This window comes from Gymnoscopelus braueri (assembly GCF_963280865.1).
Source record: "Gymnoscopelus braueri genome assembly, chromosome: 1".
NCBI classification, from domain to species: domain Eukaryota; kingdom Metazoa; phylum Chordata; class Actinopteri; order Myctophiformes; family Myctophidae; genus Gymnoscopelus; species Gymnoscopelus braueri.
The window spans coordinates 49,780,667-49,808,266 of NC_137603.1; the positions used below are offsets into that span (position 1 = coordinate 49,780,667).

Sequence of the window (27,600 nt, forward strand, 5' to 3'; positions counted from 1 at the left end):
ATGAACGTAGCGTTTACGCGGGGAATATAATAATAATATAGGCTAATATATATAATATAGGCTATAATATAATATTCACCCGCAGCATGGGTTTAATGAGACAGTAGCCAAAATGAAAATCACAGTAGATGATACTATCATCTTATAAAAAATGTAAGTGCTTAAGATTTTAGCCCAAACCCAACGGGACCCGACCCGGCCCGTCGGCACCGGCTGAGCCGGGTCTCCGTTTTTTTTACATCCACGTCGGCATAATGGTGACGGGTAGAGCAGGTGCTAGAATAACCTATTGGGGCGGCGCAGGTCCATTATCCCGATTTAACGGGGAAAAAACTGCCACAGAATGGGGCCCTGACTAGCTAGCGCGTTTTTAACACAGAATGGTAAAGATGCGGTGAAGACAGATCCCTGATGTCACCAATATGACATTATGTCATGGCCTCCAAGTACTATAATAATAGGTACTGCGCTAAGTACTCTTATAAGTACTATGGCAGAAAGGTGCTGCCACTGACAGATCAAAAAACTTTTTTTGTGGACACGGCCCCTATATAAACCTATAATAAAACAGTTCTGAATTGTGTAATATATGTGGCTCAATGTGTCATGACACATATGGAAGACATCCTCACATAGACAAACAAACATATTCACGTTTGGTCCATGTTGCGATGTCAATTAAGTCATATCACCAAGCATTGTCTGTCTCACCTGTCTCCAGGACCCACCCCCTGGACTCTGCAGGGTTCATCTCCTTTTCCACCTTCTGGTGGTTGACGTCCATCATGTGGTGTTTGTTTAAGAACACGCTGGATATAAACTCACTCTACCTGTCTCCCCTCGACGCGGCGGACCCCAATGGGAAGAGGTGCGTGTCGGTTGGAGTTTGAGTGTGTGTGCATGTCAATATATGTAAATATATATACTGTATACTGTATGTATATGACTAGAGGCATATGCACTTCAGATGGATTATTTGTCAAATGCATCTTTTGCCACAAAATGATGTCTGTCTCCTCTGTCTGTCTGTGTCTATCTTTGTGGTTTTCTGTCTGTCTGTGTTGTGAAGGATTCAGAAGATGTGGGATGAGGAGGTTGAGAAATGTGGTCTGGAGAAGGCCTCCCTAGCCAGAGTGTTCATGCGCTTTCAGAAAACCAGACAAGTGATCACCTACATGTCTGGGGTCATATTCATGGCCTGTGTATTCATAGGGCCGGTAAGTACTGTAGAAACGCACTGCATTTTGTGTGGGAATCACCCACACCTGCAAAATCAGCGTGGCTCTAATGTGAATCTCACTCTTCATTAGGTCAGCCAGTGATGTCAGTTGTCTATTATAATGTATCTACATTCAACGTATTTATAACGTATCCGTAAATGGCTGCACAGAATCTCTGCACAGTATGTGTGCGGCGTGCCTGTCTGTCTGATATTAGGCTCATCAAAGACCTTAGCCATCCCAAATACTTTCAGATGCTACCAGGTGGCAAACGTGGCTTCGCCCAGAGCCAATGGCAGAAGTTTACTGCTTGATTCTTGAAAATCATGACCTGACACCTGACCAGACCTGACCTCACCTGACCTCACCTAACCTCGCCTATCCTGTCCCCTCCTCTCCTATCTCCTTATAGGCAGTGTTGGTGAATCTGATCCTGGAATACATTGAGGGGCCTCCAGACGACGTGTTATACGGTGTGGGTCTTTGTGGGGCTCTGTTCTTTACAGAGTTCATGAAGACCTATTTTGCATCTCTGGCATGGGCTTTGAGCCTACGTACCGCTGTCAGGGTGAAGGGAGCCTTCTCCATGTTGGCCTTCCAGAAGATCATCTCACTAAGAGATTCTGCAGGCATCTCTATGGGAGAGGTACACATGTTGTAAACAGGAATGTTATATGGTACACCTACATACTACACCATAACATCCTCAGTGTTGAATATTTTACTTTCCTACCCTACATAATGTATACAGACCAACCTACTGCTAGGCTGAGTATATAGTACAGAGTAAAATCCTGAGAGCAGTGTTAATTTATCAATTTGTAACTTCAAGTGGTTAGCATACAGTATGTTGTTGTCATTATTTAGAATGCACCTGTACCATGCACATAGTGTTTGGTTGAAATTAAAAAACATCCTCCTCTCCTCCTCCAGATGATCAACGTGTTGACTGCTGACAGCTACAGGATGTTTGAGGCAGCTGTGTTTATACCCTTTATCTTCTACAGCCCCATACTTCTGGCGCTGTGTATCGTCTACTCCAGCTACATCCTAGGTTACACAGCGCTCATAGGGGTCGGAGTCTACATCACCTTCATCCCCATTCAGGTACTGTAGATTATACCGATGAACACTTTTGCCATATGAACTCTGCACTTATTTTCTGGACAGAGGACATTGCTTTCCTGTGTGTGTGTGTGTGTGTGTGTGTGTGTGTGTGTGTGTGTGTGTGTGTGTGTGTGTGTGTGTGTGTGTGCGTGCGTGCGTGCGTGCGTGCGTGCGTGCGTGCGTGCGTGCGTGCGTGCGTGCGTGCGTGCGTGCGTGCGTGCGTGCGTGCGTGTGTGTGTGTGTGTGTGTGTGTGTGTGTTTTCAGGGCATCATGGCCAAGGCCATTAATAGTTACAGAACCCAAGCTGTGACACAAACAGATACCCGTGTGAGGACCATGAATGAAATTCTGACCAGCATCAAAATCATCAAGATGTACGCCTGGGAGGACAGCTTTCAGGAGAAGATAAATGGTATTACTATTCTTATTAGTTATGACAGTAGTAGTAGCTGAGTGGGTAGAGAGGCCGGCCTTGGAAACCAAAGGTCACCGGTTCGTGTCCCAGCCGGTGTCTACATGTCAAAGTGTCCCTGAGCAAGACCCCTAACTGCTCTGCACTGCCCAATGCTCCTAATACTTAAGATGGGTTAAATGCAAATATCACATTTCACTGTATATGCAAATATACAGTGACAAATACCGCAAAGGAGTGCGGACCATTTATCATTATTTTTTGTAGTAGCATTACCATTAACATCTGTAACATCCTTCATGGGTCCTTATTTTGGTTCTACAACCACCCAGCATCTGTTCCATAAGCTCCAAAACCAAAGCCTTCATCCGGGCAGATTATGTCCTGAAATGTAGGCACAGCAAATTTGAGTGAGATTCTATTGAGCCAATACCCAACAGGCTATGAGTTTCTGTTTCTTTAATTTCATCATTGTGTAATAATGTAATGTTAGGTGATGGGGATAGAGACATACAGGATAAAAATAATCATTCATATTGAATATCCAATGTATGTACAAGACAACTAAAATAGCGAAATAAACAACATGGGTAAATGGAATATTACCACTTAACTAATTGATGGTTATAGTTAGGTCCAGCTATATCCAGAGCCACTCACAAGTGTGAGATCCGGGTAAATAGCATGAACTCTAAAAAAAAATGACATGTTGAAATGGTCACGTACACATACTGTAAGTAGTGTGCAAAGAGAACAGTGTAGTGTTTCAAAGAAGGATTGCAGGTGAAAATCAAACCCAGCATCTTTCATTAAATAGCATTCTTAAAGTTGCACTTCACCCATTTCATATAATTGGTCTTCACTAATGCTCATTATAAGATAGCAGCATTTCTCACTCTGCGTCTCAGAGGTGGGCTGTGGACAGTTCAGAAAGCTGCCTACCAGTGACATCATCAGTTGGGATTCCAAGCTAATGGAAACAGTCTTTGTCTTCCTGGAAGGTTAGCATGCTGAAATAGAAGTTATTGCTCTTAAATAAAATTAGTTCTCTTCTTTCTTCTTCCCACCTCTGAGGTGCAAAGCGAGTAGATGGTACCATCTTATCTTATAATGGTCATTAGTGAGGACCAATTATATGAAGATAAGAAAATGGGTGAAGTGCTCTTTTAACATGGTCAAGCAAAATCAAATCATTTATCTTGATTCAGAAAGTAGCATTGTATTGCAATTGAATTGCCAATCAGGTGATCTTTTGCTGATCCCCACAGGGATCCGTGGGTACCTGACTCAATGCCAGACTCCATTAGAGCTATATAAATAGACAATCGTGTGCCTCGTCTCCTCTTTGTCCTTTTTTTTCCTCCATTACTTCTTCTCCGATCGTTCAACTTCTACAAATGTTTCCACTAATATTTTTTCCTCCTCATCTTCTTTTCCTTCTAATACTCATTATCTTTCTTCTTTTCTTTTCCCCATGCATCCCCCATCCTCTTCATCTTTAGAATTCAGGAAAGCGGAGCAAGGCCACCTGGAGAAAGCAGGTTACGTCCAGAGTGTTAACTCCTCCATTGCCACCCTGATCCCCACCCTTGCCACAATCCTCACTTTTGTTGTCCACACCGTAATCGGCCTCCCATTGGGCACCGCAGAGGCAAGTTGAATCTTGGTGCAATATTAATCATCATTTTATAACTTTGTTCTGACCAAACAATCTGTTTGGTGGCTAATAGGCTCTCCGTCTCCAGCCATACTCAAATGAGCATGATAGCAAATTAAAGATTTGAGCATGGTTGTCATTTAAACAAGTTTGATCAAAATTTTGTAACTCTAAGTTTTGTACACTGTACAAGTTTGTAGACAGAACATATTATAGTAAGACATTTTTTTTATCACTGTGGCCTCAAATCTTGACATTTAAAAGATAATCTGTGTTTAAAGAATCACCAGTTGTAGTGTTTGATTGACTGTCCACCATGCACCAGGCTGATTATGAGTAGCATTATGTACTAACTACTCCGTTCCCAAACCTGATCTTCAGTTGCTGTACTCCTGGTACTATGGTACTCTGCCTAGTTCTTTACTCCCAGGTAGTTAATATTCTTCTTCTTGTGGATGCAGGCCTTCAGTATAATCTCCATCTTCAACAGCATGAGGATCACTCTGGGCATCCTGCCCTACAGTATCAAGGCAGTGGCTGAGGCCAATGTCGCTCTGCTTCGACTCAAGGTAACTCTTTCTAGGAGCATCGCTGATGTTTTGGAAAGAATGTTCTTTCTTTCTTTCTTTCTTGCTTGCTTTTACAAATGAAAAAGAAGGCCACACACACGTGATTATGATTAAGAGAGGTGAAACATTTCCATAGTAATGCGAGTTCCAGCAATCAGATACATCAACGTTACCGGATGTTACGCTTTAGCATTGTGGGTAGTGAGGTTTTTCTCAGTGAGATTGCGAGTTAAACACATTTTCTTATAGAACTAGAGTGATTGCATACAGACTTGTGGTGGCTTCCAGATTTTGTACAAAACTCACACACTCATGCGATCAAAATCAGATTTACCATATTCCATTCTGTTTGGCTACGATTGACTTCCAAATCTATATAGAGTATAGTCAACCCCGCCTGGCGGAGATCTGCGCTCCGAGGAGTACATATATGTAGTTTCATTTCATTAAAATGAGCTGTCAAATTATCTCACAACTATGGCTCTGACAGTGTATTCATTACATTGCATTCCGTAAAATATGCAAGTTCTCTTTGCTTTCTGGGGCACAGAAACTGATGCTGACTCAGAACCCAGAGTCCTACCTGGTGCAGAACACGGGCACAGGCTACGCCATAGTGATGGAGAACGCTACTCTGTCATGGGCCCACCCTGACGCACCTGCAGATCACACTGAAGAGAATGGAGTGGAGGAAGGAGATCCTGACACCCAGGAGAAGAAGATGCCTGAGGAGATGAATGAGGAGGAGGAGAAGGGAAAACCAACCCTGAGACACGTCTCCTTCACTTTACCCAAGGTGAGTGTTCTGTGTTTCAGGGCAGTGGTTCTCAAACCTTTTAATTTCAAGGACCCCCAGTTTGGTATGCATTACGCCACAGACCACCATAACTTTATGGGTCCATTTGGTTCCTACAATTGTAACTATCAATCATTTAGCTGCGGACTCCCTGGAACAAAGGACCCCTCAAGGACCCCTGGGGGTCCCCGGACCCCACGTTGAGAATCACTGTTTCAGGGCATACTTTTTTCATTTTACATCTTTATCGACAATGTAACATATAATTATTATTTTATGTGTTAATACAATGTTATTTTGTTCAATCTGTATGGTAGAGTATAATACAATATACGGTAACTTCTACAATTGGGGTGGTTGTATTTGGTCTCCCTGCTCTTCTATTTAGAATAGATCCTGTGTCTGGTTTGACACGACTGGATGACAAGTGGTACCAGTGCCTGAAGGTCATATTTCAGATACCCGGGTTAACTTCCGGGGTAGAACTTAAAAGTTACATAGTGCAGCCTTAAGTAAAAAAAATAAAAAGCATTGTCATTGTAGTCAACCATATGAACTTTAACTCAGACCATCCTTGTCATCCTCTACAGGGCCACCTGCTGGGGGTTTGTGGAAATGTGGGGAGTGGGAAGACATCACTGATCTCCAGCATCTTAGAACAGGTTGGTCACCAGCATTACAAATATCCTACTTTTTACTACATGTATTTTCTGTGCTTAACATGCACTGACTTCTGTAGGTGTCTTCTGGGAAAATAATATATCTGTTCTTAAACAGATACCATATTTTGAATTGACATTGTTATTGCTTATATTGCTGGCTTTAATATTGTTTTGTTGTGTAATTAATAAGACAGGAGGAGGATTGGAATGTGTCCTTGATTTGAAAAAGTTCTAAGTTGAAAACTACTGAAAAATAGGTAAAAAGAAAAAGGAAAAAAAAACACACCCAAAAGGTCAGAGTCAGAGTTATCTCAGTTCTAGAAAAGTTCAAGGCACACTAGTGTAACAAAGGCTGAAAAAAGCCTTTAAATCAGCTCAGTGGCCTTGTTATAGTGGTCCGCCCTGAGATTGGGAGGTCGGGGTTCGATCCCCGGCTGGGTCATTCCAAAGACTCAAAAAATGGTACCCAATGCCTCCCTGCTTGGCACTCAGCATCAAGGGTTGTAAGTCCCTGCGACATACTGTAATGTCATGTCCAGGGGGTGTACTTGTACATCAAGCTGCCTCACGCTACAGAAACAGGAGATAGGCTCCTGCCCTATGGGCCACATGGCTCGGCAAGGCTTACTTACTACACGGCTGACACCTGCAGTACATGTTTCAGCAAGGCTGTTGTCCGGGTGTTTTATGCTTGTAAAATCACTAAAAAGGGTTTATTGTTAATAATACCATCTCTAAAATAAACAAATTCAGACAAAACTGAGAGCCTAGTTTCCTTTGTGTTTTGTTTTTGTTTTAAGTAGATTTGTATTCTAATTTGTCATGTGTTTACCGATCCTAGATGCACCTTCATAGTGGCTCCATCATGGCTGATGGGACATTTGCCTACGTTTCCCAGCAGGCCTGGATTTTCCATGGAACAGTCAGAGAGAACATCCTGATGGGGGAACCCTTTGAGGAGACGAGGTAAAGACAGATTTAGGAAAATGCAGCCAGAAAGAAGAACAAAGTTCCTTGTAGGCTACTCCTTGTACTCATTGTAAGCATCGGTGTTCGCTGGTCATAATGTTGATGTAGCAATTATTGTTTGTTTTTAAAACATTGTTTTCGTGGCTATTTGGGTGTCCTTGGCATGGCAAAGTTTGGGAAATTACTAGAATGGAAAAAGTTAGCCCATTTATGTATGTCTAATGTCTAATTTATGTAGATTAGTGGTACAATGGTACTCTGCAAGTATTGTAAGCATATGGGAACAGTTTATGTGCTGTATACTGAAATACTGAAGAAGTAATTGCTCTCCACCAGTAATTACCTTGCATTACATTACATTGCATTACATCAGTCAAGGACACCACTTTTGATTATCATCATAAATTGGTGCTTATCTAATCAGCCGAACTGGCTTCTGTGTTCTAAATAGCTAAATAGCTTCTAAATTGAAAGTGAAAGCAATTTCAGCTAAATGTCCCCTCCTTCTCAGATATGACAGTGCGATCAGAGCCTGCAGTCTGACAACAGATCTGGACATTCTGCCTGATGGAGATCAAACTGAGGTATAACTGAACTAGAATACTATACTTTTCTACTATAAAATGAAGAAAAGTCTGTCTGTCCTTCTCTCTGTGTCCTCATGCATTCTCCTCAGTGGGTTGACCGATCTGAACGTGCACATATTGCGTGGGCATTGACCATTGGCATATGCAGAGAGTGATTAAGGTGTTTTTTGTTTGTTTTTTGTTTTACTATTATCACATTTAATCTGTTTATCAACATTTTTGCTACAGGCTATGGGATCTGTGGTTATGGTTGCATTCCAAAGTCTGCACACGGTGTTCTATTCACTTTGTGAATAGAACACCGAAGTCTGACATAATTTACGCATCCTACCTGGGTCACGTTTTTTCCCCCCCATTCTGAATGTCCATAGACGTGTTTAATATTGCGTCATATAAGAACTGTGTTCCAAAAATAAACAAATGAGCCGGGCGGTTTGACTCATATATGAGGCATCTACTGACGACGAGAAAACGCTAATGTTACCGCCGCCAAATTAATAAAATTTGTGCCAGAAACAGACTGTATCAAATATGAGTGTCTCTGTATCGTAAAGGATACAGAGCCACCTCCCTGACAATATCGCCGGGACAGTTTGTTTATTTTTGGACCACAATTCCGTGACCCAGGGGATGAGCGAGTGACGTCAGGACTTCGGTTCTAGAATAGGATTAACACACCTTTTGGTGCAATCTAGACACATCAGCAGTGATGCAACCTAGGGGTCATTGGGTGTTTCGGGTCTTTCAACATCAGACACCCTCACCCAGGTGACCCAGCCTCCAGCTTGTGTCTAGTTAGCTTTTGTGGTCCACAGATCAGCCCTTGTGATCCACAGCCATCTTGATGTGTTCTTAGTGGCATCAGCGACGTTGTTGACGTTCTGTACAGCAACTGGCCTGCGAATCCTCTGCACCGGACCTTGATTGTGTTGCATGGAGTCCACCAAACTCTGCTTCGGCATTCGCCTGCCAGCTCCTCATACTTGGCCCTCTTCCTCTCAAAAACAAAAGAACAGAAAAGAACTAATTGTTAAAGATAAGATGTTTCCCCTGAGTTATACAGTAGTGCAATTAAAAAGAGATCAGGTGCAACAAAGTCAAAACACCACAACACACACAAGGACATCATACCAGAGTCTCCACTACATATACAGTATTCCAGTTCATATCTCAGTTCAAGGTTGTAAAAAGTAGTTCCTTGTGGAGGAATGTTAAACATTCAGGTTAATAACGCAATAATCTCTCTTCTCTCCTCTTGTCCTTCCTGTTCTCCTCTCCTCTCCAGATAGGTGAGCGAGGGCTGAACCTATCAGGGGGTCAGAAGCAGAGGGTCAGTCTGGCCAGAGCAGTTTACTCCAACAGAGACATCTACCTGCTGGATGACCCTTTGTCCGCCGTCGACGCACACGTAGGAAAACACATCTTTGAGGAGTGTGTTAAGAAGGAGCTGCAGGGAAAGTCCATTATCCTGGTCACTCATCAGCTACAGGTAGGGCTTTCTTTTCACGGCGTGGTTGTAGCCCATGCTGTCTAGAAAGTAACCTGTTCAAAACTAGAATAAGGACAAAAGTAGACCTTGCTGATACATGCATGATGTTATAAAACACCTGACCTGGGCACTGCACTTAAACAAAATGATGGTAAATAGTCTGCATTTATATAAATGCAGACTGTACCATTGTATTTATGAGCAGATAGTCAGGCACATATATTACATTATCAAGTGCTTTGGGGAAAAAAACACTTGACAATGTATGAGTTACATTCACCATGTTTATTTTGATTCTCCCTCGATAGATGAATTGTATGTAGTATAATGTCTATACATTTAACAGTATAACTACAATATATAACTAAATGTAATGCAAGCGTGGGTTTATGCATAATATTATATAACTAATCTATAAATCCTATAAATCCTAACAAAAAATCCAGCTGTAACTGTAATGTAACTGATGGTAATGTGTGCGTGCGTGCGTGCGTGCGTGCGTGTCTCAGTATCTGGAGTTCTGTGATGAGGTGGTGGTTATGGAGGGAGGGGAGGTGAAAGAGTGTGGAAGCCACAAGTCCCTGATGTGGGCCGGGGGCCGCTACGCCCAGCTCATTACTAACTACCAGGTACTGTGAAAATATGATGTACTAACACATAACTGACCTGTACTGTGAAAATATGATGTACTAACACATAACTGACCTGTACTGTGTAAATATGATGTACTAACACATAACTGACCTGTACTGTGTAAATATGATGTACTAAAACATAACTGACCTGTACTGTTATTTAGCATACAGTATGTGTGTGTGTTTGTGTTCAGTGTTTTGGGATGAGGGGACCTGTAAGAGTACAGAAAGAAAACATGATATGTCCAGTTTGTGAATTGTGAATTCCTGCTTCCAAAGTAACATAAGACGACGCTACATTAGGCTATGATGTCCAATTCTAGCCTATTTTGTGTTTTGTAAATGATACATTCTGTGGCGATCTCTCTTTTACAGTATATGGTGGAGGTGGTGGTGAGAGTGAGTGATGACTTATTATTTTCATGCACGCAGTGTGTGCACGCTCGCGGGCGTGTGCCTGTCCGTCCGTCCGTCGTCCGTCCATCCGTCTGTCCGCACTCCGCAGATAATGTTGCCAAGTACTACACTGATCAGTGTCAAATTTGTGCATGCTGCCAACAGGCCAAGGAACTCAATTATGGACTTAATTTTCCAAAATATGAGATTGTTGTATGTTGTTTGTGCGTGTTGTTGTATCATTTTTTTGTATGCATTTGATTTGTTCATTCCAAATTCAAGGAATTGCATTGGATTGTTATGAGGTAAGCTACCTATTTAAAACTGGACTACTAAAATCACTGAATCTTGTTTGTCTTTAGTGGCATTATTCATTATTGTCTGATGCCAAAATAGAACCTGCTGTAAAGATTCCAGCCCCCCCAGCCAGTTATACTGCAGCACTTAAAACTAGAAGGTACTGTTCCTGAAGAAACAGTGTGGGATCGCTAAGAATGTTGATGGTATTGAGTATTGATAGTGTTAGTAGAGTTAAAGGTTTGAAAGGTTTAAAGGTTTTAAAGGTTTTAAAGGTTCTAAAGTTTTGAAAGGTTCTAAAGGTTTGAAAGGTTTAAGAGGTTTGAAAGGTTTGAAAGGTTTAAGAGGTTCTAAAGGTTTGAAAGGTTCTAAAGCTTTGAATGGTTCTAAAGGTTTGAAAGGTTTGAAAGGTTTGAAAGGTTTGAAAGGTTTAAGAGGTTTGAAAGGTTTAAGAGGTTCTAAAGGTTTGAAAGGTTTGAAAGGTTTGAAAGGTTTGAAAGGTTTGAAAGGTTTGAAAGGTTTGAAAGGTTTAAGAGGTTCTAAAGGTTTAAGAGGTTCTAAAGGTTTGAGAGGTTCTAAAAAGGGTATTTACTTTAAATTATTTTTAGTCACTTTATTTACTTTAAAGTATTTTTTACTAATTTTTACAACTTTTAAGTATTTTTACTCATGTTGAGTACTTTTAAGTATTTTTACTCAGTATAAGTACTCTTAAGTATTTTTAATCAAGGTACTTACTTTAAAGTATTTTTAGTCACTTTATTTACTTTAAAGTAGCTTTTACTAATTTTTACAACTTTTAAGTATTTTTACTCTTTTTTTCAACTTTTAAGTATTTTTACTAATTTTGAGTACTTTTAAGTATTTTTACTCAATATAAGTACTCTTAAGTATTTTTACTCAAGGTATTTACTTTAAAGTATTTTTAGTCACTTTATTTACTTTAAAGTAGCTTTTACAAATTTTTACAACTTTTAAGTATTTTTACTCTTTTTATCAACTTTTAAGTATTTTTACTATTTAAAAAGTGAAATATCTCTAAAAGTACAAATTATTTCAAAAAAATCTAATGGTAGCCAATATGTCCTAAGTAGGCTGAACGTTATAGAGTTGGAACGGAGTTTCTATCTAAAAGTATGAATTTCTCCATTGAAATGAATGGGAGTTTTTTAGAAGTAAAAAGTGAAATATCTCTAAAAGTACAAATTATTTCAAAAATTCAAATGGTAGCCGACATGTCCTGAGTAGGCCGAACGTTGAAGAGTTGGAACGGAGTTTGTAGCTAAAAGTATGAAGGACTAGTTAGCCGTCAAAAAACGGTGTTGACAATAACAGTAGTGTGATCGCTTTAGCGATCCCACAATAAATGTATAAATAATATTACATTAAATACAAGAACATACCTGACATGAACATACTCCTACTCAACTCTTACACAAATAAAATTAAACAAACATAGGGCAGATATTTGTCAGTCAAAAACAACTTACGGTATGTCATTGTGTGAAAATCTATATATTAACTGGTGCATCTTATATATCATGAAAGAGGAATCATTGATAATTCTAATTCCAATTTTGTTACAGTATGTAGAACATCTTATGACACCCACCTCTCTCCATTGAGGAAGTACAAAAGGGGAGAAGCAGTGTAAGGGCGCTGGAGGTGCCCATCCTGTGCACTAATCTAGTGTACACATTTTAACTCTGGAAACCTAACCAGTCAGATTATAACCATATAGTGACACATTATGTGTAATTACATCCAAACTTCAATACATGAATGACTGTTACTGTACATGTTCATGTACTAAACCACTACTTTACCAGCACTATTCACCAAAAATCTCTATTCTACTCCTTTGTTTGTACAATTACTATTATTACAAATCCCACCAGAATCTTCTTTCCTTTATCTGCCCTACAATGTCTCCCTCTAAACCCTAATTTATTCACTGTGGTACAAATTGTGTCGCTTGCCAAAAGCAACAGATCTACAAGCTAACCCCAATGCATTGTTAGCTTGTACAGTAGATCTGTTCTTTTTGGCAAGCGACATCCTCGTGTGGAGTATAATAAATTAAGCGTAAACTTTCCTTCTGTCTGTCTTCCTTCTAGCTTTAACCTTGTCTCTTCTTTCTGCTGACAGACTGAAAAAGAGGAGGAGGAGAAGAAGTCTAAACCCGACCCCACAAAGACGAAGGAGACGAAACTAGAAGACCACATATCCAATCAGCATGACAACAAAGGTGGGATTAGAAGCTTATTCTGTTCAGAGAATATGGCAGTTCTTTAACCCTGTATTTATCCAGCATGATTGTCCTTCTACAGAAACATCCTGCTTCGCACTGATTCAGACCTGAGAGCTGCCCAGTATAACCACAGTCTAAAGTATTTTTTTCTGAATGGGAGGTGATAACTGCACTTTAATTCGGTCAGACTGGCGGTTGTCCAAAACTAGCACGCATTCCCAACGAGCATCATTCCCAACGGGCATTGTTCCATATCGGCCTACTTTTTTATAATAAAGATGTTACTTTATTGATCCCCGAGGGGAAACTGGGTATTGTATTCAATGCTGTCTGTGAAAATAAACGTATTTTGAGTGCATGTTTGTTTCGCAACAGCCTTTGACATGTCAGATGAAAAACTTGATGGAGAGAAAAAGCCTGATAAAAAAGGTAAGTGTATAACAACATCTGTAATATAACTGTTCATGTGTTTTTATTTGTCAGTGTAATGTTAACTGAAGCAGAAATGTGGCTTGTTTTGTGTTAAAAAGAAGAGGTTATATTTCAATGTATAATCGTTTTATATTTTTGGGATTTCATCAGATTTTTATTTTAAAAAGTATTTATTTTGTAGTTGAAGCAGAATTTACATTATTATTATTATTATTATTATTATTATTGAAGGGAGTGGAAAAACAACGGAACAGCTGGTAACTAAGGAAGGATCTTCTGAAGGTTCTGTCACTTGGAGAACATATCATCACTACTGCAAGGCTGGTGGAGGTAAAACACAAACACAACCTTGTCCAATAGGACTACTTGATTACCACGCAGTATGTACAGCTGTTACAACAGACATACAGTACACACACACACACACACATTTCAATGACTGTGTGTTGTGTTGTGTTGTGTTGTGTTGTGTTGTGTTGTGTTGTGTTGTGTTGTGTTCCAGGCTATATCCTGACGTTCATCGTTATGAATATTATGTTCCTGTTGGTGGGAACTACGGCCTTCTCCAACTGGTGGCTCTCCATCTGGCTACAACAAGGACATGGGGTGAGGGATCAAACGTTATTTATATAACTCATTTTGTACATTACAAAACATGTGCTTTACATAAACTCAAAGTGCACAGATTGAAATTAGGTAATAATTGAATAATCCCATATTAAAATTGGCTACCAGGAGGGCTGGCGAGCCGGCAGAGCACAGCCACCCCACTCTGACTCAGACATAACCATAAACAAACCCGATACGCCCATATACTGTATAGGCATGTCACCATGACTAAGACATAACCATAAACCTGATACGCTCATATATAGGCATATATGGACATCCGGTTGTCCAGAGCCACAGATTCGACCGCTATGCCCATATATGGTCATGCGCATATATGGGACTGATCGACTTCAAACTCAGCGCTCAATGTTTTGAGTTGAGACGTGTTGCTACATACAGAGATGCTCCAAAAACACCTTGGCAAAGTGCATTAGGAAAACAACATGGTGCACCTGTGGTACGGGCCTGCATACCGGATGATCAAATAATGAATCATGGGGGAACAATTGATTCAAGCATCCAGCTACCAGCATGAAAACAGTGTAGTGTGCACTACAGGCTTTGTGCTTAAAAGTTATGAATATTTAAACACAAGCAGAAAATGTGCGTTATTATCACTTTGTTTGGCGTTGCTGGGCTTATTGCGCTGACAACATGTCACTTAGACTAGGGTTGGAGTGACACACACACAAACGGCAAATATTGAGCGGTCCGCTGCAAAAATGTGGACACTGTGGACACAGTCCACAAATCCCTAAAAAACTAACAATAATCACATTGAACAACAGTAGAAGACCAGGGTTGAACTGGGCGACTCCAGGTTTCCAACAGTACAAGACTGTGTCGTACCCAGGTCCCAGTGGTCAACAATAAAAGACTGTGAGTGTGAAAAGCTGTGTGTTGTGCTGACAGACTGCCAATGTGACGGTGGAAGATGAGGGAAACATTTCCCTGAACCCCGAGATGTCCTTCTACCAGCTGGTCTATGGACTGATCGTGGTCGTTATGTTGTTCTTAAGCGTTATCAAGGGCTACTCCTTCACCAAGTTCACTCTGAATGCCTCCACCAAACTCCACAACAAGATGTGTAAAAAGGTAAGGCTATAAAAAGTACAATTTAGGCATTTAGCTCTAATCGAGAGCGACTTACAACAAGCAAAGTAAATCACATACATTTGATAGATACAGTGTAGTGCCTCAAGAAACTAGGATACCAGGTAAACCATGCACCTAGCATCTGTCTAAACAATATGCTATCATCATTCTAAATAACAATCTGAACATTTCAACTATAGGATACCAGATAAACAATGGGCCGCATTCATTAAGCTTGTTTCCGCACATATTTTCATATCATATATAGTCTGATTCATCAATCTTTTTTTGTCCGTGAATTTTGACAGATGTCCATTCAAACTCACGTCTGCTCGGAAGCAGACTTATATGGGAGCAAAGCTTGCGTATGTTATTAGAATGCCTTATTCTTCATGCAAAATCAATTACAATAGGAAGAGCTTTGAGCTCGAAACGTCACAACAAGGTTTTATATAGTGAAAAAAATCTATTTTGAAATAATGTATTAGTTACTTAGTTTTAATAATTAATTATAACACCAGCACCACCATTACACTATTAATGTCACAGCATTTTATTTGCTTTTATAATAAATGTGCTAATGGCCGGTATGTGTCTTGTGATTAACCTTCAACAGTAATGCTTTTTTCGGTTTCGGTATAGAAACAATCGTCACAAAAAGTACAAGTATTGTGGCTAATTTAAAAAAATGGCATCGCACAACACTACCCCTAACTGCTCCCTGGGCACTGTATTAATAGCACCCACTGCTCCTAATATTTAGGATGGGTCAGTGCAGAGGATAGATTTCATGTATGTGCAAATGTACAGTGACAAATACCCCAACAACAACTAACAACAACAGCAACTTAAGTATACAACTGAGATTTGAACAGACCAGCAAGAGCTATGTGTTACTGCTGTCTTAATCGTTACGACACTGACGTCCATTAATTGTGTTTTCTGAGCATGATTGTGACTGGTTGGCTGTCCCCATTCTTGTCTTCAGGTCATAGCGAGTCCGATGAGTTTCTTTGATACCACTCCAACAGGGCGGCTGGTCAACCGGTTCTCCAAAGACATGGATGAGCTGGACGCTGTACTGCCTTTTAACATGGAGAACTTCCTACAGTTCGCCCTCCTGGTCGCCTACACCATGCTGAGCATCGCAGTCATATTCCCCGCAATGCTGGCAGTTATAGCCCTGCTGGCAATCGTCTTTGGTCTCATCCTCTTGTGAGTTATCTTTTGTTTACACCGTTTGACCGATAAAAACTAAATTGTTAGCACCCCCGGTGCACTGAGACTCAGGCTTCGGTTTTTGGCATTTGAAAGAAGGCCACATCCTAGATTCTATCCACCTAATTAAAATCTGTCTTTTGTGAAAAGTGTTGGGAGGATATGAGGGGAGTGTCCTGTTTCCTACTGAAAGTCATGACCATTGTTTCCTAAGTGTTGAGCAATCTGGGAACCCATTCGATTTTTGAGAGATCTGTGTTGAATAATACAGTGGGTGTAGATCAGTGAAGGTGTGTTCTATATAATGGCAAAGTTGGCCTGAAGGTTTTCCATGGCTGAACTGAGTGAAGGGCCAACAGAGTAAAACATTTTATCGTCTTCATATGGATGGATGGAGGAGTTACAGTGAGTTGTTTTTTTGTAAAAGAGTGTTGTCCCCAGAATGAGCCTCGAGGAACTCCTTTTTCAATGGCTAGTGGGCAAGACAGAATGACAGCGATCATAAAAGTATCCCCTGAATTAAAAGTTAAGCTTACAGTACCTAGCTGTCAATGATTTTCGACGTTGTATTGTCTGTTAGTTGATGTTACTGTTTCCCATAGGTGAAAGCTATAAATACTGTAGTGTGGCCATACTCATTATCATTTTCTCTCCGTAAATCTGGGTTTGTGGGTATATATTTCTAGTGTCTGTCTGTGCAAATCTGTCTCTGTGTGTGTGTGTGTGTGTGTGTGTGTGTGTGTGTGTGTGTGTGTGTGTGTGTGTGTGTGTGTGTGTGTGTGTGTGTGTGTGTGTGTGTGTGTGTGTCTTACAGTGTGTTCCAGAGGAGTATCCGTGAGATGAAAAGGATGGAGAACATCAGTCGTTCTCCATGGATTTCTCTTACCACCTCCACCATCCAGGGTCTAAGCGTCATCCACGCCTATGAGAAGCAACACATCTACGTTGAACTGTATGCCATTTTACATTGACATTTTCAGACTAATAGAGTTGATATATAAGGGTCGTAAACTATTTGTAGTTAAACAGCTGAAAACTCAGTGTAAAAAGGATGAGACGAAATCAAAGACAGACACAGGCCGGTTCTCAAATTAAAAGGTTGACATTGTATTAAGAGAAAGAATCAATCCACGAGGCACCGTACAGCAAAAATATCTCTCTGACTAAACAGTCAATGATCACAACAGTTATACACAAATGAAGTTGTTATCAGTTCTGACGATGCATCTGGCCATGAGGAGCCTCGTTCGTAGGTTGAGAGAGAAGATGGCAAGCGGATGGTGTGACAGTTTATCTTGGACAAACAGCGTCCAAATGTCTCAAACAATATGTTCTTAATAATAATGTTTTGACCTCAACTCTGACCGGCGTCGCTGGAGGTGTTGTTGCTTTGTCATAGATGGTCAAGTTAACTCCAATGAGCTGTTATTGTATTCGTCCAGAGATAATCAGTGACATGGAGGGCCTGCACTCTGTACAGCTCAAAACACATGCAGTCTCTAGAGGAAAGGAGAGACCTGATACTAGGATTAGTTTTGTCCAACCTCGAACTTAATAAAATCATAAGATTGGTAGGCAAACTTGAGTTATGCCAAGATGGCACACTAAAATAGGATATGATGGCATATATATTAATATTGTCAACACAATACAGTTTTAACTCTAACACAGACATTAAGCAGATTTTCCTATTGAAAACAGAAATATTAGAACCCTCTATAAAGTATAAGAGAAAACATCATATATTGTTGTAAAGTAGTAGCAGCAGTAGTAGTAGTTTTCAATGTACATATTAATATTATATTCTCAAAGACATTACATTAACTTCTTTGTGTGAATGAAAAAGAGAACTGATTATGGAGTTTGGTATGTGGATTTACCTGTTGTGGTAAGTAACTAAGTACATTTAGTCAAGTACTGTACTGTACTGTACTGTAATTTGGAGGTACATTTGCTTTACTTGAGTCAATGTTTTGATATTTAAAACCTCTACTTCATTATATCTCAGAGTCTCATTTGACAGTTACTTTAGTAACTAGTTACTTAGCAGATTTTGATTATATAAAATATGCATTGACCACATAAGCCCTATTTTATACAATACTTTGGCTACTCAAAATTAATCAAACTACAAGCTCATAACGTGTCACACTCGCATCACAACCTGTTGTGAGCTTGTACTGTAGATCTGCCAATTCTTAAACAGTTTGACAAATTTTTACAAATCCGAGTACTTTTACTTTGGTACTGTAAGTATATTTTGATGACAAAACTTTTGTTCTTTTTCTCAAGTAAAAATTAATACAGGCCTTTAACTGTAACAGAGTATTTTTATGTTGTGATATTGCTACTTGCTACTAAAATCTGAGCCACCACTGGGAATTACTGCAGTAGCATAAAATGTGCTTAGTGCGATAAGATAAGATAGGAGATGAGACAGCACTGGTCCAAAGCTTAAATGAATAAAATAGATAAAGAAGACAGCTAACAGGGTTTTATGAACCCCTGGGAACCTTTATAGTTCAATTTTTTTTCAGGGTCGTCTGCAATCTCTGCATGGTTCAAGTTCTGTGATATGTAAACTAGTAAACGGTCTAAAAAAAAACATTATTGAGGGTAAGATTGAGTTGTTACAGCAGTGCAGCAACAAATATGAAATAAACTTGATTTCTTTAGATATATGTTGTTGTTAAACAAAACTTTAAGTACACACTGGTGGTAAGTACACATCTTAAGGGCACCTGATCATAAATATAGCAGGTGTATAATGTGATATACAGTACTCATTGTAGCTCAATTATACGTGCACAATTATGTTTTGCATAACTGCACTATTTAACCAGTATGTGCAAAAGTACTGTACATACAGTGTATTTTACTATTTCCCTACAGTTCACCCACCTGTAGGTACTTGTCTTCACCCACAAGGACATTGATAACCGAAGAGAGAATATACTGTAGTAGCACACTATGAGTAAAACAATTACATATATTTATCAAGAATCAAGAATTTCTAGAAACTTCTCAATGATGATCACATGACTATAGAGATAATGTGTACCGATTTGCGTGATGTTTGGACAAAATTAATATAAAAGTACAATTGTTTAGCAAAAATCGGCCTCCTGGCGGCGCTATAACAAGCCGATGTGAAACATTTGGTGCAGAGGTTCTGCTCTGGCATCCAGGGAGTGTGTGTGCACAGTTTCACCTTGATCGGGCCAACGGTGCCGGAGATTAGCCATTCACAAACGGACTGACTGACGGACTGACGGACACACATACGGACGGACAGGGTGCAAAACATAGTCTCGGCCATGCCTTCGGCCTGGCGGAGACAATGAGGACTGATGCATGGAGAGTGAGACAACAGACATACTGTAAAATGTACTGAGTGTAGCTTTAACATTTCCTACCATAGGTTCAAACGACTGAGTGATACCAACTCCAACCACTTCCTGTTGTTTAACTGCGGGACACGCTGGCTGTCCTTCTGGCTGGACTTCCTGTCTGTCAACATCACTTTCCTGGTGTCGCTGTTTGTAGTCCTCACCCCCAATGATGTCATTGAACCTGCCATGAAGGGGCTGGCCCTCTCCTACACTGTACAGGTTAATAATTGTTATCACTTTATCACATATTAGTCATTTGAGTGAACCCATCCCAAGATCACTATTGGCCAGTGGTTCCCAAACCTTTTAGCTCAAGACCCAAAAGCCAAATCAGATGTTTGCCCGGGACCCAAACTAGTGAAAGTAGCAAGCATAAGCTCACAACGCGAGCTTGCAGATCAGCTATTTTCACTACTTCTTAAACATTTGTTTTCTAATTTAGGGCATTTATTTGATTATTTTTATTTTATTCATGAAATTCTTTTAGAAAAATGTTCGTTTTGTGGAAATCTTTAGAAAATCTTTTAAAATAATAATAATTAATGACCTCAAATTAAAAGGTTGACATTGTATTAAGAGAAAGAATCAATCCACGAGGCACCGTACAGCAAAAACATCTCTCTGACTAAACAGTCAATGATCACAACAATTATACAAAAATGAAGTTGTTATCAGTTCTGACGATGACATCTGGCCATGAGGAGCCTCGTTCGTAGGTTGAGAGAGAAGATGGCAAGCAGATGGTGTGACAGTTTATCTTGGACAAACAGCGTCCAAATGTCTCAAACAACACGTTGACCTCAACTCTGACCGGCGTCGCTGGAGGTGTTGTTGCTTTGTCATAGATGGTCAAGTTAACTCCAATGAGCTGTTATTGTATTCCTCCAGAGATAATCAGTGACTTGGAGGGCCTGCACTCTGTACAGCTCAAAACACATGCAGAGGAAAGGAGAGACCTGATACTAGGATTAGTTTTGTCCAACCTCGAACATAAAGACGGGGTGCCGTGATTTTCAGTGATTCCCCCCCCCCCTAAAACAGAATCATCAGGTATTATGGTTATACTAGGAGGAAGATTTTTTTCAAAAAAGTGTTCAGAAATTGTTAAAATTATGTTTTTATGTGGACACGCCTCCAGTTCATTAAGTATACCTGGTTCTCACCTTAGCACCTCCTCCACCACCTTAGCACCACCCACCTGTCCTAGTCCCTCCTCCTCCTCATGCCCACACCTGTTATGATAATGAGGGGGAGGGTATGTTTTTACTATGTCACTAAAGCGCTGTTTCTCTATTGGCACGTTTGACCCTCAAGGTTTCAGCCTCCAGTTAGAAACTCAAAATAGTCAGAGAAGACATAAAACACCATAAAAACACCACCAGGGTGCTTAATGAAGTTCTATCAACCTCATAGACACATGAAAAACAGAAAAAGTGCAAAACCATGGCACCACCTCTTTAATAAAATCATAAGATTGGTAGGCAAACTTGAGTTATGCCAAGATGGCACACTAAAATAGGATATGATGGCATATATATCAATATTGTCGACAAAATACGAACCTGTGTGTGTGTGTGTGTGTGTGTGTGTGTGTGTGTGTGTGTGTGTGTGTGTGTGTGTGTGTGTGTGTGTGTGTGTGTGTGTGTGTGTGTGTGCACTCGTGCGGGTGTTGATGTGTGTGTCCAGTTAACAGGCATGTTTCAGTACGTGGTGAGGCTGGCTACAGAGGTAGAGGCCAGGTTTAGCTCAGTGGAGAGACTCCTAGAGTACAGCACGGTACGTAACTGCCTGTCTGTCTACAAGGATGTGTGTCTATCTGTCTGCTTATCTCTCTGCATGAAACAAATTACGTACGCACACAGGCATGCACGCACGCACGCACGCACGCACGCACGCACGCACGCACGCACGCACACACACACACACACACACACACACACACACACACACACACACACACACACACACACACACACACACACACACACACACACACACACACACACACACAAACACACAGTATAATTATAAATGTATTCTAACCTCTGGGGGAAAGCTTCTTTCAATGTATGAGCAACAGAAAATCAGACATGGTTGGTTATGCCCTTCATGCTAATGTACTTGCTTCCCGCTCAAGGGCATGCCCCCTAGGACAGCTCCTATTCAACTAAACAGCAATCCTGCTAACAGATTTTCATTGCAAATTGAAAATCGGCCCTGAGAGATTACATTTTCACATGTCTCCACTATGTTCTCCACCAAAATGTATCTCAATCACTCCATTTATCAGTCTGTCTGTCCATCTGTTATATTGTTTCCTCAGTGTCCGTCTGAGGGTGCCAGGCAGGTTAAAGAGGTCCATATTCCAGAGGATTGGCCCCAGCAGGGGTCCATCTCTTTCGATGACTACAAGATGAGGTACAGGGAGAACACCCCCATCGTCCTCAATGGCCTGAAGATGCACATCTACGGCAGGGAGAAAGTTGGCATTGTGGGAAGAACAGGATCTGGTGAGAGGAGCAGGCTTTCCAGATGTTTGTCAGATCAATGTGCCTGTGATTTTATAAAGATCATAGCTCTGGTTCATAGTGTTAGCGAGTTCTCTCTAACCCTCTGTATTTCCGCATTGACCAGGTTTTCGATGTCTAACGATGGCTAGTAAAAATATAGAATATAATTTCGCTACCCACCAAAACAAAGGCGGTTTTGTAGTATCGAAAAGAAAGCCTTTTCTCTGCGTTGGGAAGCCTCTCAGATGATCACATTTTATGTAGAATCCACTTTTTGGCCTGAAAATAAAATATGTCCACCAGACTGACAAACATTGATTCACTCCACAATGCCACCTACCGATCTATAGTCAATAGCATTTTTCTTATCTATGACCAGATCTGTAATCAAAGTTTAGTTATTATTTTGATACAGGGAAGTTATTAAGAGACTGAAAAACGCCAACCGGATATTGTTGATGTTCCCTAGGTAAATCTTCTCTAGGTGTAGCTCTGTTTAGACTGGTGGAACCAGCTGCAGGCAAGATCCTGATAGATGGAGTGGACATCACCACCATCGGGCTGCATGACCTCCGCAACAAACTGTCTATCATCCCACAGGACCCTGTGCTGTTCATAGGAACTGTCAGGTACGTCATGTCTTATACTGTACGTCAAGCCTGTCCATATGTTTTGTGGTATCTGTATTTATTGTCTTGTCTGCTTTTTAACCACTCAAACCAGGGGTGTCGAACTAATTTGGGGTCACGGACCCGATTGGGCAAAATTCTTAATGCGGGCCGAACCACACGTGAATGCATGCGCCTGTTTGCGCATGCTGAAAGCAAGGCGAATGCGCGCCTTGCCTTTGTTCTTTTCCAACCTGCTCTCTCTGTCAGTCTCTGCTACAACTACAAAATGTTTCACTTCCCGAATTTAGATTCTTATGAAGAAGATTGCCTAGCAAGCCTTACATTTATGCTCAGTATTAACTTAAAGCCTTACTATGTAACTTTTTTTAATGAATAAAATGTAATTTTGTTCAATCTGTATGGTAGAGTATGTTAATACAATATAACTTATACAATTCGGGTGGTTGTATTTTGTATCTCTGCTCTTCTATTGAGACATTTAGATCGTGTCAAAGGTCATGTCTCACCTAGACACAGGATCTGACACGAATTTTTACCTGATGGATGGAAGATTCAATGTATCCCCTGAGCAAGGGGTAAAAATGGTAAAAAAAAATTAAAATGTCAGCACTTGAGCAAGGAACCAGGTTCAAATCCAGGGTAGAAGAGGAAAGTTACATAGTACTGCTTTAAAGTCATGGGCTAAGGAAGTTTTGATGAGTTGTTGAAATCGAACAATTTATTTTTATGAAAATGAAGAGTACAGCTCAGCATACATTTCCCAATCCTTTAAACTATGCTGTGTGCATGGTTAAAACAAACATACCAATAATAGAAAGAGTCTCGGCCCGGACCGCTGGCCTTGCGTATCTCTCTCTCACCGGCTTCGGATGCTATCAATGCACTGAATGGGACATTATCGCGTTTCTCGTGTCAAGTCTCTTATGCCTGCTCAAAGGACTTAGGAAATAGGATTAGGAAGCATCACTGAGGAGGTAGGACATTGGAAACCCAAGTGCTTGCTTACCAAGGAACGTAAATTAAGGAAGGGCCACCAACGTCATTTTCTCTATCCATCAATTCCAGCTGGCAAATTTTTCGCACTGGGTGGCAAACTGGATGGAATATGTTGCAGTGAATGTTCACTTATTTGTGCACTATTATGACACGCTCTGAATAGGGAATTAGGGATGCTACTGTGGGGTTCATGTGGTTAATTCCACCCTAATGATGCTGAACTTGAAAAACCATGTATGGACAATAATGTTTCTATTCTATTCTATCAGGTATAACCTGGACCCTTTTGACCACAACACTGATGAGGCGATCTGGATGGCCCTGGAAAAGACTTTCATGAAGGATGCTGTATGTTCTCCGTACGGTCTGTGGGACTGTCTGTCTACAGTATCTGTCTTTCTGTCTCTACCTACATGTGTGTCTGTCAGTCTGTTTTCTCTCTAAGACTTGTACAGCACAGCTTACGCTCCCATATTATCAAAGTCGCATTTCACCATGAGAGCACATTTTCCCCCAAAGCGAAGAGGCATTCGTGTCAAATTTATCGGATGAACGGTTCACGAGATATGTGAAGGACGGAGAGACAAACAGATAGACAGACAGACAGACAGACCACTTTAACCATTATTTTATACTTTGGCTATTCAAAGATAGCAGATATACAAGATCATAGTGCGGCACAGTGAGCTTGTAGATCTGCTATTTCTGAAAAATCATGAAGGTTTGTGCAAATCTTTGAATATATATATATTTTTAAAGCGAACATTTGTAACTCAAATCTTTGCTTCTGGAGCTCTGGAACTAAATATTTTGAGATGGGGGTCCGTGGCCAAATACATAACATTTTTGGGGTCCTTGACATGAAAACGTTTGAAAACCACTGATATTATAGCAACATAAAGTGTTTCAGAAAACTGATTTAGAAGACATTTGGCCTCAGGTCTGAATGGGTTATTAGCAGTAGTAGTATAATGTATTTTCTCTATAGATCTCTAGTCTTCCTGGGGAGCTGGAGGCAGAGGTGATTGAGAATGGAGAGAACTTCTCTGTGGGAGAGAGACAGCTGCTGTGCATGGCCAGAGCACTGCTCAGGAACTCTAAGGTACCTACCTGCCTGTCTATTTATTTGTCTCTTTCTCTCTGTCTAGTTCTGTCTTTTGGTTAACCCTAGGGCACTTCTAAGAAAATGTTCCCCTTCTCTTTTTGTATCTCTCTCTCGATCCCTCTTTACCCCTCCATTTTATTCTATTCAATTCAAATGTGCTTTATTGACAGTTTTGAGTTGAAGAGAAACTCAAATTGAAATCCCAAACTAAAATGTGTTAATGACAGTAAGTTGCAGGGACGCTGGAAGTCATTTATGCCAGGGGGGGCTGGGCTTGGCGGGGGACGCCGCACGCGCGCAAAGCCTTTTTTCACCTTTTTCAACAAATATTTTATTCCCCAAAGTTAAATACATCATTGTTTTAATATATAAGTGTGTATATAGACTTTTAAAATGATATATATTTGTTTAATTAAAATAAATAAAAAATTCATTTTTTTTCCAATTTTTTTTCTTTCTCTTCCCCACCACCAGGGGTGCTGCAGCACCCTCAGCACCCCACTTCCCGCGTCCCTGGTAACTTGAGAACATGACAGCAGCAGCAATAAACGATAAACAATATACATAATCAAAATTACTACATGAAAGAGTTGAATAACTTTCAGTACAGTAAAATACTGTACAAAACACCAACGTGTTATCATCCTAGAACGTATTACATTTTTACATTTGATGGGAGGTTTTAAAAATAAGTTACATTTATGTGATTCCTTCTTAATTACAGTTTTTTGTTTTAACAGTAAAGCATTCCAATCTCCCTCTCTCTTTCTCTCCCTCTCTCTGATTCTCTGTCTTCCCAATATTTGTATAAGACAGTAAGACAGTGTTGTGCAAAAGTAGCGTAAATAGATAACGTACAAGCTCACCACGGGTCACTCACCACAGGTCACAACGTGATGCATTATGAGCTTCAAAATCAGGTATGTTAGAACCATTTTGAAAAAAACTAAATCTAAATGTTCAGCTGTTGGGGATGCCAGGTTGACAGTGGTTAAAGGTAGGGTAAGTGATTTGCAATTATTCAAATAATTGCAAAATGGGTCTATGTTCTGATAGTGCTCGTTATTATAGAGTGTCCTGTCCATATAAGGAGTCTCCATGTCTCTCCAGCTCTTTATAAAACAGAAAATGCATTTTCGTTTCAGTTTCAGTTTCATTTCCAATTTTATCCAATCAGGATAGAGAACTCAATCAGGATATAGATTAAACAAGTGAAATTGGAAGTGATGACACTAAGAAATGAGCATGCAAAATTTGAACTGGAACACTATAAAAATGAAGCTTAAAAATGGGTACTTTCTCCTGATTGGCTGAGATTTTGACACCTACCGAAAAATGTATTTTCTGTTTATTAAAGAGCTGGAGAGACATGGAGACATCTGTTACTGAACAAACACTCTATAGCAATGATTACTATCAGAATATAGTGCTTTAACCTTTTTTAAAAATACTTTTTGTTTTAACCCAAAAATATCACTTACCCTACCTTTAAGTCTGTCTGTGTTTTTTTTTGTGTTTTTTTTTGTCCGTGGGGGAAGTATTTAACAAATGAAAGTATTAACAAGACCTTGTGACTAAATAATAACTACATTCAGTCCATTGAAACACAGGTTCTTTTTTCCATTTCCTGAAAATTAAGGTTTCCACCGGACAGCAACAATATGCTATATTTTACTGTACTAATCTGTCTGTCTCTCTGCTTGTCTTCCTCGTCTGTCTGTCCTCCCTATGTGCACCTGTCTCCTCTCCTCTCCATCCTTCCTCGTCTCTCTCCTCTCCTCTTCTTTCCTCTCAGATCATCCTTTTGGACGAGGCGACGGCGTCCATCGATTCAGAGACAGATGCTCTGATCCAGCAAACCATCAGAGACGCTTTCTACGACTGTACAGTCCTCACCATCGCACACCGCATTAATACCGTCCTGGAGGCAGACAGAATACTGGTCATGGACAACGGAAAGGTAACACAGACATGCACAGCCACCAAGACACACTCACAGAGACAAATAGAGAGATCAACAGACCCACTTGAACCCCATACTTAGTAAACAAATACCTAGTTGACCGGAGTTGGCTCCGCCCTCCCAACACCAAATGTCTTGGCCACAAATAGCAGATCTACAATCACATAGCTCATTTCAGTAGCTTGTACATCATAGATCTGCTATTTTCACACAATGTTCCCCCCAGAATAGGGATGCTAGGGTTCAAGTGGATACTTCCGTATGTATATGTTTGAACCTGCTGTCTGACAGTCTTTGTCCTCCTTCTCTTTGTCCATCTCTCCTCTGTCTCTCTTTTTCTCTCTTCCTCCTTTTTATCTTCCCTATATTTCACTACCCTGTCCATCTCTCACATGTCCCCTTTGTTCCTGCCTGTCTCTCGCACCTGTCTTTTTCTTTCCTGGCCCTCTGTCACCTGTCTGTCCCTCTCTCAGGTGGTGGAGTTTGATCGTCCAGAGGTGTTAAGACTAAAACCAGACTCGTTCTTCGCTGGACTACTGAATGCTGCCAACACTGTCAACACCTAAAACACACACACACGCACACGCGCACACACAC

The 27,600-nt window shown here is 40.5% G+C and overlaps 1 protein-coding gene across 1 annotated transcript; it reads left to right on the forward strand.

Annotated features, from left to right (window-relative positions):
- Positions 1-785: 785 nt before the first annotated feature.
- On the forward strand, positions 786-27,600 carry abcc12 (ATP-binding cassette, sub-family C (CFTR/MRP), member 12; the record flags this gene model as incomplete). Its single annotated transcript, XM_080423362.1, has 29 exons — positions 786-868; positions 1,070-1,217; positions 1,633-1,866; positions 2,154-2,327; positions 2,593-2,740; positions 4,243-4,391; positions 4,859-4,966; positions 5,517-5,762; positions 6,353-6,424; positions 7,266-7,390; positions 7,905-7,977; positions 9,266-9,469; positions 9,979-10,098; positions 10,480-10,503; positions 12,946-13,045; positions 13,424-13,477; positions 13,712-13,810; positions 13,983-14,086; positions 15,005-15,187; positions 16,176-16,402; positions 17,220-17,357; positions 19,827-20,016; positions 21,484-21,573; positions 22,121-22,307; positions 22,777-22,936; positions 24,205-24,283; positions 24,924-25,037; positions 26,836-27,000; positions 27,477-27,600. The coding sequence occupies 29 exons, from the start codon at positions 786-788 to the stop codon at positions 27,567-27,569; spliced, it is 3,891 nt and encodes a 1,296-aa protein (XP_080279488.1). The 3' UTR covers positions 27,570-27,600.